Source organism: Scyliorhinus torazame, chromosome 5 (assembly GCF_047496885.1).
Source record: "Scyliorhinus torazame isolate Kashiwa2021f chromosome 5, sScyTor2.1, whole genome shotgun sequence".
In the NCBI taxonomy this organism is placed as follows: domain Eukaryota; kingdom Metazoa; phylum Chordata; class Chondrichthyes; order Carcharhiniformes; family Scyliorhinidae; genus Scyliorhinus; species Scyliorhinus torazame.
This window is the reverse complement of record NC_092711.1, coordinates 294,576,419-294,590,200: the sequence shown is the minus strand read 5'-3', so window position 1 is coordinate 294,590,200 and position 13,782 is coordinate 294,576,419. Positions and strand designations below refer to the sequence as shown.

The window sequence follows — 13,782 nt, the reverse complement described above, 5'->3', positions numbered from 1 at the left end:
GAGTAATGTTTAAGAAAACAAGTATAGAGATCTGAAGAACAGCTAGTTAAGGAAACTAGAGAAATGAAGAGAAACTTGCAAGAATCTGAGTTTAAAGGCACTAGATCAGAGCACTGTTCAGTAATGACCGAAAGAGCTGCAAAGAAGGCCGAGAAGCCAAAACAATATCTGAAGTGATTTTCAGGGGAGAGATTTTACTGCAGCCTGTGGAACAAGATCTGAAATGGAACAAGAGTTGAAATAACTATGGAAATCGGTGGCTGGATCTTGGAGTGTGTGTAAAAGCAGTTAAGAGACAGGAAACCTAAAGGAGTTTATGTAAAATCCTGAGTGGATTTACTGTTAAAAGTGGAGCAGAAGCTTTATTTAAAAGGGTCATTTAGAAAACCTGGTCTGGATTTCAGAATACAAACCACCAAGGGAAAACATCATTATGAGAGAAGATTTTAAAGTGTGTTTTTGGGAGTGGAGTTTGGAAAATCATGTGATCAGCATCTGGAGGGGGGGGGGGGGGGGGGGGGGGGGGGGGGGGAGAAAAAGAGAGAGAGAGAGAGATTCTGAGGAGAAATCCAGACAGACACTAACTTGGGTTCAGAACGGAGTGTGTGTATTTGACCAGTCATCTTGTGTGCTTAAAAGGGACCTTTTGTGTTAATGAGACCATTGTAGCTTAAGAAGTACTTTGTTTTCCATGATTATCATTAAATCTGTGTATTTGTTAAGCTAAGGGGAGAAAATAGTTCAGGGGCAGTACGGTAGCATGGTGATTAGCACAATTGCTTCACAGCTCCAGGGTCTCAGGTTCGATTCCCGGCTTGGGTCACTGTCAGTGTGGAGTCTGTACGTTCTTCCCGTGTGTGCGTGGGTTTCCTCCGGGTGCTCCGGTTTCCTCCCACAGTCCAAAGATGTGCAGGTTAGGTGGATTGGCCCTGATAAATTGCCCTTAGTGTTGGGTGGAGTTACTGGGTTATGGGGATAGGGTGGAGGTGTTGACCTTGGGTAGGGTGCTCTTTCCAAGAGCCGGTGCAGACTCGATGGGCTGAATGGCCTCCTTCTGCACTGTAAATTCTATGAAATTCTATGAGTGGTGTGTAATAATCCAACATCTCAGGGTTTTTTTTGTTGTTAAAACTAATTAGCAACCCTGTGACTCTGTTCCTCCACGTTTTAAATAACAAAAATAAAAGTTAATCTTTTGAGCCAGGGTTCCATTCTGGGATCTTCCCAGTTATAACTCCAAATAGGCTTGTAACAGGTGACAAAATCAGCCCGCAAACTGAGAAAACAGCCAAGATTCACATTTGGGGATCTTCTCCTTGTAAAATCTACCAAGAATCATGGCTGCAAATCTAATTACTGCTGATGCTCAATGGTAATAATATGCCAGCACAATTAATCCTGTATCAACAAGAGTTTCAGTAATTGAATCAAACAATAATTCTCATGTTCTGGAATAAGCATCTGACAATTCAAAATAAACACCAAACTCCCCTATTCCAAAAGCTGCATTCTTACCTTCCATCCAGCTGAACTGTTGCTATCTCCTTTGTCCTTGAAATAAGGCACAGATTTGACCATCCAGTCATAGATCTGAGACAGAGTCAGCCTCTTGTCAGGAGAACTCTCAATTGCTTTGGTGATAAGGTCTGCATAAGACTGATGGCCCCATGCATTCCTTCTAGCGGAACTCTTCCGTTGAGCACTTGTTGCACCAACTTGGGAACAAACTTCTGCATTCAAACCAGTTTCACTCTCTGATTTTACAACACTAGAATCAGAAACATCCTGCTTTTCTTCTTCGGTTGGGGTTCCTGAGGCAGAGTCCTCCTGTTTGACAGTTGTCAGATCTGGCCTCGGTAAAGGCCAAGTGCACGATCTGGGGCGACTCTGTGGTTCAAAGTCAGGGTCGATCTCAGCCTGTGATGCTTCTTCAGCCATAATTACAAAATGCTTTACACAAAAAAAATGTTAAATTCAGACACAATGGCTATTTTATTTCCTTAAATAAGAGGCCATAACTACTGCCCTATAAAATGCATGCATTTTCCAATTCATTTAAATTTTCCACATCTTAGATTAAAAACAGTTTTTTATCTTTACTGTCCCAGTTATTTTTAAAGTCAAATACGTTATAGCAAGCACGTATGGAAATATGCGTGTTCTTTTCGGCAGCTCTAATTTTGATTTCAAGCGAAGGTCAATTTTAGTTTCAGATAATTAAGACAACGTAATTACAATCAAGAAGAACACAACTGGCACCCACTGTAATATGTTCTGACACGTCCCTTCCAGTATTTACATAGGCTCCGCATTCAAAGTATAATACTCGAAACACTTTGCATCTTTCCTATGGAGAATCCGATTTGCTTATTATAAACCATATAATACTGCACGCCGGTAGAATCAGATTGTATTTAAACGTTGAAAGCGACGTTCACGAAATTATCTTCAATCTTACGCAGCAACCTGCCTGCCGACATGGCGATCGATCTTCAGCAAGAACGACGTAATGCATAAGGAGGGTGGGGGGGAACTTGCTTCGACATGGGAGCAGTCAGTAACGTCGGTTTGAAGTTCGGTCAAAATTCGTGTAAATGCAGAAAAAAAGGCATAGTTTTCTTCCCGTGTAAAAGTATCCCAAAAACGGTGCGTTTGCACTCTGTATTCCTATGCCACATACAGAATCTTCCTTCATTTGGCGTAAGAAGAAGGCAGTGTTTTTAATAAAAAAAAAGAGGGCAAGTGAAAATTGATTCCTTTCTTTTCCGTTTCTGCAGGATTGAGAACTCTGGTCGGAGGTTTTACTGAATAAGACGTTGGGGGGGGGGGGGGGGAGGAATGGGGAGGGGGTAAGAGAGAGAGAGTTGAGAGAAACTTTTTTTTAAAAATCAATGTGCTCAGCAATCTGCGTCGGGTTGCAAAGCCGTCCTGATTTCTCAAGGAGCCATTCGAAGTAGCGGAGTCTCCCGAGGCCCGCGGGCGGGTTGTCGTTTTTTTTTTTCCCCCGAAGAGGGGCAAAGGGAGCTGCTTCTGCCCTCACTCGCTGAGACCCGACCTGGTTCCCGCCGCGGGCCACGGCCACAAGGCGCCTCCACTCCCACTCCGAGCGACCATCTTGACGACGGGGGGGGGGGGGGTAAAAACACCACCGATGGAAAAAAACAAATAAAACCTCGTACCTCCAAGTTTGAGGCGGGGGGGGGGGGGGGGGCTCCGATTCGCCTACCGGACACCTTGGCGGCTGCAGCAGGAGGAGGAGGAGTGGCGGCCTCTGCCGGGACCGCCGACAAACCTCATTGGCAGCGATTCCACACCAGGGCCGCCAGTCGGATATAATAATAAAATCTCCCCCAAACCCGAGCTGCACCCGCTGTGTTTTTTTTCCCCCTCGATATCGCTTTTCTTTTTCACCTTTCTCTCTGTTTTGACCCGTTTGGCTTCTTTTGACGCGTTTTCATGGCGTCGTTAACATCACCGCCTGACGCAAAGAGGGACGATGATAGGGGGGGGGGGGGGAGAGAGGACGGAAGATGGCGGCCACCCCGCTGCGGCATGACGGGATTTGTAGTCCTCCCCATGCCGGTCTCCCAGCGTGCGAGCGCGAGGTCCGACGTCCGCGGAACTACGCTTCCCAGGGGCGCACCAGGGCCCGGACTTGAGCTACAACAACAACCTGGATTCACACTGCGCCGCCTGCGGCGCTCCGGCTCTCGTCGCTCTTTTTGGCGGCCGGCTGGATCCGATCGTCGCTAGATTTGAGTCGTTAACGTTTTATTTCGGATGGGGTCACGTTCTCGGTTGAACTCCAGTTTATTTGCTCGCTGGAAGCATAAAGCCAGTGGAAAGTGCCACGGCGATGGAGCTGACGCGAGGCATTCGCCGCGGTGCCTGTCGGGGGCTGTAGTCCTGAACCCTGGCGTGTCTCAACAGCTTCCGGCGGCCGGCAGGCAACAATGGACTACAGCTCCCGGCAGGCACCGGAGCAGGCATCTGCTTCTGAAATGTCAAAAAGCCTCTAATACGTGGATGCCCTTTAATCACGAGTAAAGTAGAGCGTGCTTTTCTTATGATTGACAGGTCAACCGAACAAATACCGCAATATATTGGTTAGCAACGTTTTAAAACAGCTTGTCAACAGAACAAGTTAGCCAATAAAAAGCGCACGGCGGCCGTCACTGAGATGTGTAAATAAATCCAGATACAATAGCGCAACATGTGGCCTGGACTCCAGGTATGCACAAGGGATATAACGATTCTAACTCTCCTTTACAGGCTAATAAGCTTCCCGGTGGCCCGATTATTTTAACAGTAACATAAACAGAAACACTCCCCTTAGTAAAAGTGATTTAAAAAAATGTTTGCCCGACCCCCACAGTCAGAGCAGTTTAAACTGAAATCCCATATGTTTCGTATTTAAGCATATCTGGACTGGCACCGCCAGCGCAGTATTGAAGTGGCAGAATCGGGTCGTTTGACTTACTTTTGAATGGTAGTTGGATGTTGAAATATATCATTAAATGAACTGGTGAATCATCTCACTGCAGTTTTGGGGATCTTACTTTTCACATAATGACAGCTGTATTGCCTATCTTGACAACAGTCGTTGCACTTCCAAAAAGCGAGACATTTTGAATTTTTTCAGTAAGATATATATATTACAATCCCAGTCCAGGCCCCAACAGTGGCTAGAATCCCAATATTTAATTTTAATTATGTAAGACTATGAGGAACGCATATCTCGCTCCAGGAGGGATTACACGAAGAAATGGGGATATGGTATATTAAACCAAACTTTATTACTAACACAGTGATAAAAAATTTTTTTAACATCACACCAGAAAATAGCTTACAATTACCCTTTAAACAATACTGCTCAATACAGTGAATGCAGCCCTTAACTGCTATCTTTATTCCCACTTAAACAACAAAAAACACATCTCAGCTCTCAATCCACTTTAATTACCAATGGCACATAGGAAAACTACTTTACAGAGAAGTTCTTTGAGAGAGAGAGCGATCTCTTGACACTGCTTTAAAGAAAAGATCTGACTCCTGTCAGACCCATGCAGAAACTTTGACTGTATGTTTTCAGGAGATGCTTCTCAGCTTGTTTCAGCTCCCCTTGTTCTCAAACAAGTCTGTACTGCTTTAAAGACTGTTAAGTTCTTTTAACTGAACTGAAGTGAGTGTAAAACTGCTTCATTTCTGGCGGGTGTATTCGCGGACATCTTCAACCTCTCCCTACTCCATTTTGAGGTTCCAACCTGCTTTAAGTAGACCACTATCATACTGGTACTAAAGAAGAACCAGGCAATATGCCTCAACGGCTACTGTATGGTGTGTTATGGGCCAGGGTTTAGAGAACCCAAAGTGTATCATGGAATTCACCTGACCAACGACTTTTACTAGATTGTGGTATGGGGAGCATACCACTCTACAGGTGTAGTACAGCAGAAATCGAAAAGTATTTTTCTAAGCAAAACAATGGGCGCGATTCTCCGCTCCCATGCCGGTTGGGAGAATAGCCTGGTGCGCCATTTTTCCCCGCGACGCCGGTCCGCCGCCCTCCCGTGATTCACCCAAGCGGCGAGAACGGCCCCGTCGAGTTCTGCACGGCGCAGGCCGGAGAATCGCCCGGGACACCCAAAATGGCGATTCTCCGCTACACCCGCTATTCTCCGGCCCGGATGGGCCGAGCGGCCTGCCCAAAACGACGGCTTCCCGCCTCCTTTCCTCCGCGCCCCGCAAGATCCATCCGACATCTTCTTGTGGGGCGGCCTCGGGGCGGACGGCAACCACGCATGCGCGGGTTGGCGCGGCTGGCGCCGGCCAACCCGCGCATGCGTGTGTCATGCCAGTTATGCGGTGCCGGCTGCGTCAATTATGCGGTGCCGCTTTTACACGGCGCCAATGCCCGCCGCGCGCTGGCGACGCTGCTTTCACGACACGCCCCCCCGAGTTTCTCGTGGCCCCGATCCTAGCCCATTTTCGGGCCCTGAATCGGTCGAGATCGGGGCCATTTCGCGCCGTCGTGAACCTCAACGGCGTTCACGACGGCGTGGGCACTTAGTCGCGGGAGCAGAGAATCGCGCCCAATGTTTATTCTATGAACTCAGGTTAACCTTTTTAAAACATACAGTGAACATCTTAGCAACGATCAATTCAAATACAACCCCCAAAGAATACAACACTAAGTAATCCTTACTTTCCTTTTAACATCCATAAGACATTTTTTTAAACTTTTAACAGAAGCACATCAGGTTTAAATTCACTACTGAGAACAGTTATCACTCTGAATTCACCAAATGATCAAGAGATAGTCTTTACATGGCAGAGAGAACAACATTACACCTTCTGTGGCTGACTGCAGCTCCAACACTAACACAAAACCAAAGAAACACAGACACACCCAAGCTTTTCTCAAAGTGAAACTAAAAAGCAGAGCCAGAGCTCAGCTCCACCCACACTCTGACATCACTGCAGTAACATGAGCAGACCAACATTTCTTAATGTGACATTCTCATCACAGGTGGCCTTGACATCTATCATTATGAAGTATTTCGAAAGGTTGGTCATGAGACACGTCAATTCCATACTCCCAGAATGTCTTGATGCACTGCAATTTGCCACAACCGGTCCACAGCAGACGCTATCTCCCTGGTCCTACTCATCCCTGGAGCATCTTAAAAACAAGAACTCCTACATCAGACTCCTATTCATTGACTACAGCCCTGCCTTCAACACCATAATCCCAGCCAAGCTCATATCAAAACAACAAAACCTAGGACATGGCTCCTCCCTTTCCAACTGGATCCTCGACTCCCTGACCCATAGAGCACAATCAGTAAGGATAAACAATAACACCTCCTCCACAATAGTCGTCAATACCCAGGCCCCGCAAGGCCGCAAACTTAGCCCCCGACTATACTCCCTATACACACACGGCTGTGTGGCAAAATTTGGCTCCAACTCCATTTACAAGTTGCTGATGACACAACCAGAGTGGGCCAGATTTTAAATGATGATGAGTCAGAGTACAGGAGGGAGATAGAGAACCGAGTGGCATGGTGTAATAACAACAATCATTCCCTCAACATCAGCAAAACTAAGGAATTGGTCATTGACTTCGGGATGCAAAGTATTGTACACACCCCTGTTTGCATCAATGGTGCTGAGGTGGAGATGGTTGACAGCTCCAAATTCCTAGGTGTGCACACCAGCAACAATCTGTCCATGCTCCACCCACGTCAACACTACAACCAAGAAAGCACAACAGCTCCTATACTTCCTCAGGAAACTAAAATTAACATGTCCACATTGACTCCTACCAATTTTTACAGACATTGGTGGGCTGCACGGTAGCATAGTGGATAGCACTGTTGCTTCACAGCTCCAGGGTCTCAGGTTCGATTCCCGGCTTGGATCACTGTGTGTGTGGAGTCTGCATGTTCTCCTTGTGTCTACGTGGGTTTCCTCCGGGTGCTCCGGTTTCCTCCCACAAGTCCCGAAAGACGAGCTTGTTAGGTGAATTGGACATTCTGAATTCTCCCTCTGTGTACCCGAACAGGCGGCGGAATGTGGCGACTAGGGGATTTTCACGTAACTTCATTGCAGTAATGTAAGTCTACTTGTGACAATAAAGATTATGATTATTATAGATGCACCTTGGAAAGCATCCTATCTGGCTGCATCGCAGCCTGGCAACTGCTCGGCCCAAGACCGCAAGAAACTACAGAGAGTCGTGAACACAGCCCAGTCCATCACAAGAACCTGCCTCCCATCCATTGACTCTATACACCTCCCGTTGCCTTGGGAATGCGGGCAGCATAATCAAACACCTCTCCCACCCAGGTGATTCTCGCGTCCAACCTCTTCCATTGGGCAGGAGATACAAAAGTCTGATAACACGCACTAGCAGGTTCAAAAACAGCTTCTCCCTGCTGTTACCACACTCCTGAATGGCCCTCTTATCCACGCATCCTCTCTACTGAGTAGTACTACACTGCATCCTTCACCCGATGTCTGGGTCTATGAATTTACATTGTGTATTTATCGTATGTCCTATGTTTTTTCATGTATGGAATGATCTGCCTGGACTGTACGCAGAACAATACTTTTCACTGTACCTCGGTACATGTGACAATAAATCAAATCCAATCCAATTATCTGGTCATCACCCCATTGTTATTTGTAGGAGTTTACTGTATGAAAAGCAGCAACTGTAGTTTTCTACATTACAACAGTAATTGGCTTTTAAAAGCACTTAATTGACAATAAGCGCCCTGGGTTATCTGCTAGTCATGAAAAGCCTTACATAAATGCAAGTCTTTACATAATCAACATCACAAAAACATATTGGGCTTTGTTACATTCTATCTGAGGGCGCATTCTGTGTGCAAATTGGATGGCATGTTACCGACGTTATGACAGTGACTACACTCCTAAGTACTTTATTAACTGTAAAGTGTTTTGGTTATGAAAGGTGGTATACAAGCTCTGAAGAAGAGTCACATGTCCTCAATACCTTAACTCTGTTTCTCTCGCCACAGATGTTGCCAGACCCGCTGCGTTTTTCCAGCATTTTCTGTTTTTATTTCAGATTTCCGGCATCCGCAGTATTTTACTTTAACATAAATACAAGTTGTGTCAGAATTCAGGAATTCTCTCCCCACCCACACTTTGGGTTTACTTGAAGTAAATGGACTGCAGCGATTCAAGAAGGTTTCTCACCACCACCTTCTCAAGGACAATCAGAGATTGCCAATACTCACAAACAATGGAAGAAATAAAAAGAGATGCTTATTCTAAGCATGCTAATCAGACATCGGAATATTTCCCATTTACCGGTAAGTATTAAAGTACATGATACAGATGAATGCTTTATCATGATTGACTTTATAACAAAAGAGCTTTATTCTAACAGAAATCAGGTGTCTAAAGCAAATGGTCACCAGATGTCCAATAGACTACCTTTCACACCTTATCTGCTTTATTGTTAGAAATAATGATGATCTCAATTGCCTGATTGTTTTAGTGCCTTGGATCGACTGATAAGCAGTCCATGGTCTCCAGTTGCTACTTCCCTTCCTTAACCATGAGAGAGGCCTACAAGCGTTTAAACTGCTGAAAGAATTGTCAGGAATGTATCTTCTTATTCGGAAATAGTTTATGAGTGAAGTATTTTACTAACAGGCATGCACAGTGTGCAAATAGGGCATCAAGATGACAAACAAACATTTTGAATTAACATGGTAAGAGAGGTGGATCACAAAGAGTGATATTGAATTTATAAGCACAGAAAAAAAGAAAACGATGCATTTCTAGAGCATTCTTCATACGATAACATTAAAAAAAAAATTTAGAATACCCAATTCATTTTTTCCAACTAAGGGGCAATGTAGCGTGGCCAATCCACCTACCCAGCACATCTTTGGGTTGTGGGGGCGAAACCCACGCAACACGGGGAGAATGCTGGAGCACTCTTCATGATGTTTCAAAGCGCTTTACAGTCAATGAAGTACCTTTGGAGTGTAGTCACTGTTGCTATGTCAAAAATACAATAGCCAATCTGTACACAGCAAATTCTGACAAACAGCAATGTGATAATAACCAGATAATCTGTTTTCTGTGATGTTGATTGAGGGATAATATTGGTGAGGACATTCCTTTCTCTTTTCTCTTCTTCAAAACAGGGACTTGGAATCTTATACATTCACCTGAGAGGGCGACAGGGACTTGGCTTAACATCTCATCTAAAAGACGGCACGGCACCGCCTCAGTGCAACAGTGGAGAGTGAGTCTTAATTTGTCTGCTAAAGACCTGGGACTAGATGTCATGGACCATCCACTGGGCTATTTTCAGTAGGGAGGGCACATTAAATACAAGGGGTAGCTAGCCCACCACCTCTCATCCACCCCTGAGATGTCCCCTATTAGGGCCCCAGTTAGAGCAGGCACCAAAATCAGCAGCCAATCCGCCATATGTGAATAAATAATTAAGGATCAATTGAGCTTGTTGACAGACCAATTGACCTTGATATTATGCTGCCCACTCCAGGGCTCCAGAGAGGGGAGTATAGATGGTACCATACACCAGGGGCTGGGTAGGGGTGCCTTGTCACCATGTTGGAAACAGAGTTTCTCATTGTCTAGACTGCAGCCAGGGCCACAGTCCTGATAGGCCAGCTTAAAAAAAAACCATTTGTCCTGGGCCTGATTTAATTGTTTTGAAAATCAGCCAGAAATCCACAAGCGTGTTATTTTTTCAAAAAATGGTAAGTCAAACACCTATAATTTTAGAACCATTTAGAGGGTGTGTGTGGTGGTGTAGAGGTTTGGGGGGGGGGGGGGACCGAGGCTTGAGGTGGGGAGCGATTTGAAGAGGGGTTGAGGGGAGGTTGAGGAGGAGATTTGAGGGGGTTGGGATAGGTTGGGGGAGTTGGAGAGTGGGCTGGGGGAAGGTTAAAGTTGGGTGGGAGAAGGTTGGAGGAGGAGATTGAAGGGTGTTTGGGAGAGGGGGGTGTTGGGGGGGATGTTAGAGGGGGGATTAGAGGGAGGTTAGCGACAAAGTTGTAGTTTTGTAAATGCAGTGGTTTCTTTGTAGACACTTTCCTAGCATCACTTAATTGCTCTGTGATTAATTATCCACAGAGAATCAACATTGGCCTCCAATTTCAAAATTGCTACAGTGTTATGGGCCAGGGTTTAGAGAATCCCAAAATGTATCATGGAGTTCACCTGACCCACAACTTTTAATAGATTGTGGTATGGGGTGCACACGGCTCACTCTACAGGAATGGGACAGCAGAAATGGACCAGTATTTTTTAAAACAAAACAATGTTTATTCTATGAACTGAAGTTAACCGTCTTAAAACAAACCATTAATTCAAAGATAACCCCCAAAGAATACAACACTAAGTAATCCTTTAAGCTGTCCTTTTAACATCCAAAAGACTTAACAACCTTTAAACAGAAGCACATCAGGGTTTACATTCAATACTGAAAACATTTACATTTCTGAATTCACCAAATGATCAAGAGACAGTCCTTCATGGCAGAGAGCTCAACAGTACAGCTGCTTTGGCTGACTTCAGCTGCAACACACTGAAAAACGAAACCAAAAAGACAGACACACCCAAGCTTTTCTCAAAGTGAAACTAAAAAGCAGAACCAGAGCTCAGCTCCACCCACACTCTGACATCACTGCAGTAACATGAGCAGCCAAACATTTCTTAAAGCAACATTCTCATGACAACAGTCACTCTGTCTAATGCAAGCAGGTATAATTAAAGAAAGTCAAAACGTACATTTATGCTGCACCTTTCATGATGTACCAAATTGCTTCACAGCCAATTAAATACTTTTGAATTCTAGTCACTGGTATTATGTAGGCAATGTTCTACTCCTCCTTCAAATACATATGTTGCATCTCATTCTGGGGTGAATGAAATGAAGTGGTAAAGATTGTCCTTGACCCCCATAACTTCCTTGCAAAAAGTAGTTGGAATCATAGCTGGAGTTCTGTTTATTGTGTTGCTCATGTAAGTTTCCTGTCAGCAGGATTTGTGGGGAGAGATTGCTAGGACAGAAGTTCATAATAGGCTTATAGTGAATCAGTCACCTGCTTTACATTGCACGTGATTCTCAAGAGTCTTTTTTCATTGACTCAATTTGTCCTTTTGTCTACTTACCTATTATCCCACTTGTTACACCACCCTGGGCTAGTGCGCAGTCAATTCCAGCCCCACAGACCCCGGAGCCCCAACGTAAGTGAATTAACCAATAATTCATATATTTCTCTGCGATCTTTGACCCTCGACTGCTCGAATGACTTACAGGCACCAGGTTTGTAACTAAAACACATAAACAACTGTTTATTTACAATAAGAGAAGAGATAAACAGGGAATGGCAAAAGCAGAACAACAGTCTACTAATCTATATACACCCCTAACACCATTCCCACCCTCCACCCAGACGTACACAAGACAGACACCCGGTGGGCGGGAAGGAAAGGGTGAAAATAACAGATTAAAAGGGCTGAGATGAATCTTTGCTGCTGAAGTGGTAGTCTTTGTAGTCACTGATCTTGAAATCATTGGTTGGTTTGAATCTTTTCAAATATGCCTTTAATTAGACCTTGCAGGCTGCAGGAATTCCTCTGGAGAGTCACCTTCACTTGTACAGACCTCCACCAGATTGACTCCCAGTCTCACTGAGGTAGTACTAGAAATCTCGACCTGAGAGTTCAAATAAGGAATTTTCCATCCACTATGCCTTTGGAGGCTTGTCTCCGCTTTGTGGAGAGTTTCTGGCTGTGATATATAGAGAGAGACAAGGACCTGGTCTTCAGGACCCATTTTGGATTCGCAGACGAGATATCAGGCTGGGTTTTCCCCAGCCTTTCTCACAGAGGTTTAAATTTTCACAGGTCAGGCTGGATAGAGAATGTTTGTAGGACTGATAGAGTGTCCAGGCCTGCTCACTCCAGCTGAGATATCAGAGACTGAAGAGGTTCCAGCCTTTCTGGGAGAGATGTTTAATCAACCTCTGCCCAGTTCTTTCTCAGAGAGAGCAAAAATGGAACCTGCCCTATGCTCCCAAATCTTCGGAAAGGCTCTACCAATTCCTTCTGAAAGGTTTCTGTGTCTCGCTGTGCTGGATCAGGTGGCGTATACCTGGACAGCGAACACCGCTTCGACATGAACGCCGTGATGGATGCACTGCCTGAGGCTGCATCACTGTTTGCTCCCCGTCGTGGACCAGTGATGCCTGTATTTCCATATCCAAAACTGTATCGTCGACCTTCTCATGTCGGTATCCGAACCCCTGTGCAACAATGCTCTAGCCTCTTTGGGCATCAGATTTGGATTGATAACAATTTTCCTCCCTTGAGGAAATTTATGAAGAATTGATTGTCTGGACCAAATGTGATCAATGTGCTTTCGTATGATGCATTATTGTGCCTATACTTGATAAGGTACCGGCCCTGCCTGGCAGATGATGGTCCCGGATTCCACTGGGCGCCATTTGTAAAGCTTCTAACAAAGACTGTGTCACCTGGTATGAAGAGTCTGGGTGGTGGTCAATGAACAGGGCAACGCCCTTGTACCTCGTTGCTCCGGCGCACTTTCCCGCCAATATCAGGGAAAACCATACTGAGACAGGTCCGAAGCTTCCGGCCTATCAGCAATTCAGCCGGAGCCACCCCGGTTAGAGCGTGCGGAGTGGTCCTGTAACAGACCAGAAATCTGGCCAGCCTTGTGTCTATGGACCCCAAAGACTGTTTTTTCAGTCCAAGTTTGAACGTCTGCACTGCCCTCTCTGCCAGCCCATTCGAAGCTGGGTGATATGCGGCAGCACAGATGTGCCGCACCCCGTTAGCCTTCAAGAATCCCTTGAACTCTTCACTTGAGAAGGATGTTCCATTGTCAGTAACTAACACCTCTGAGATGCTGTGTACTGGAGGACAAACACAGTTTTCAATGGTCGCCCTGGAAGTGGCTGCTGAAATTTATGGACCTCTGCCACTTAGAGTGGGCATCAATCAGGAGAAGGAACATCGAGCCTTGAAATCTGCTGGCGAAACCGGCGTGCAATCTTTCCGACTGATCCTGACCATTCCCAGGGGTGAAAGGATGCGGCCAGCGGAGGCTTCTGGTGCTCCTAGCATACGCCACACTGCTGAACCACTCTCTCAATGTCAGCGTCCAGACCTAGCCACCAAACATAGCCAGGTGCTAACATTTTCATTTTGGACATCCCAGGGTGCCTGTTATGCAGG

At 45.5% G+C, this 13,782-nt stretch overlaps 1 protein-coding gene across 3 annotated transcripts in view; it reads right to left on the bottom strand.

Annotated features, from left to right (window-relative positions):
* Positions 1-3,517, bottom strand: part of LOC140421221 (forkhead box protein O1-like) — a 64,856-nt gene extending 61,339 nt beyond the window's left edge. Inside the window, exons 1-2 of one of the 3 annotated variants that reach the window (XM_072505765.1) lie at positions 2,264-3,517; positions 1,516-1,950 (exon numbers count right to left, since the gene is read on the bottom strand). In XM_072505765.1, the coding sequence (XP_072361866.1) occupies positions 1,516-1,938 (423 nt within the window). In that variant the 5' untranslated portion in view covers positions 1,939-1,950; positions 2,264-3,517. Of the gene's footprint in view, positions 1-1,515 lie in introns of all 3 variants that reach the window. The other 2 variants (XM_072505767.1, XM_072505766.1) reach the window with 2 other exon arrangements.
* Positions 3,518-13,782: the final 10,265 nt, after the last annotated feature.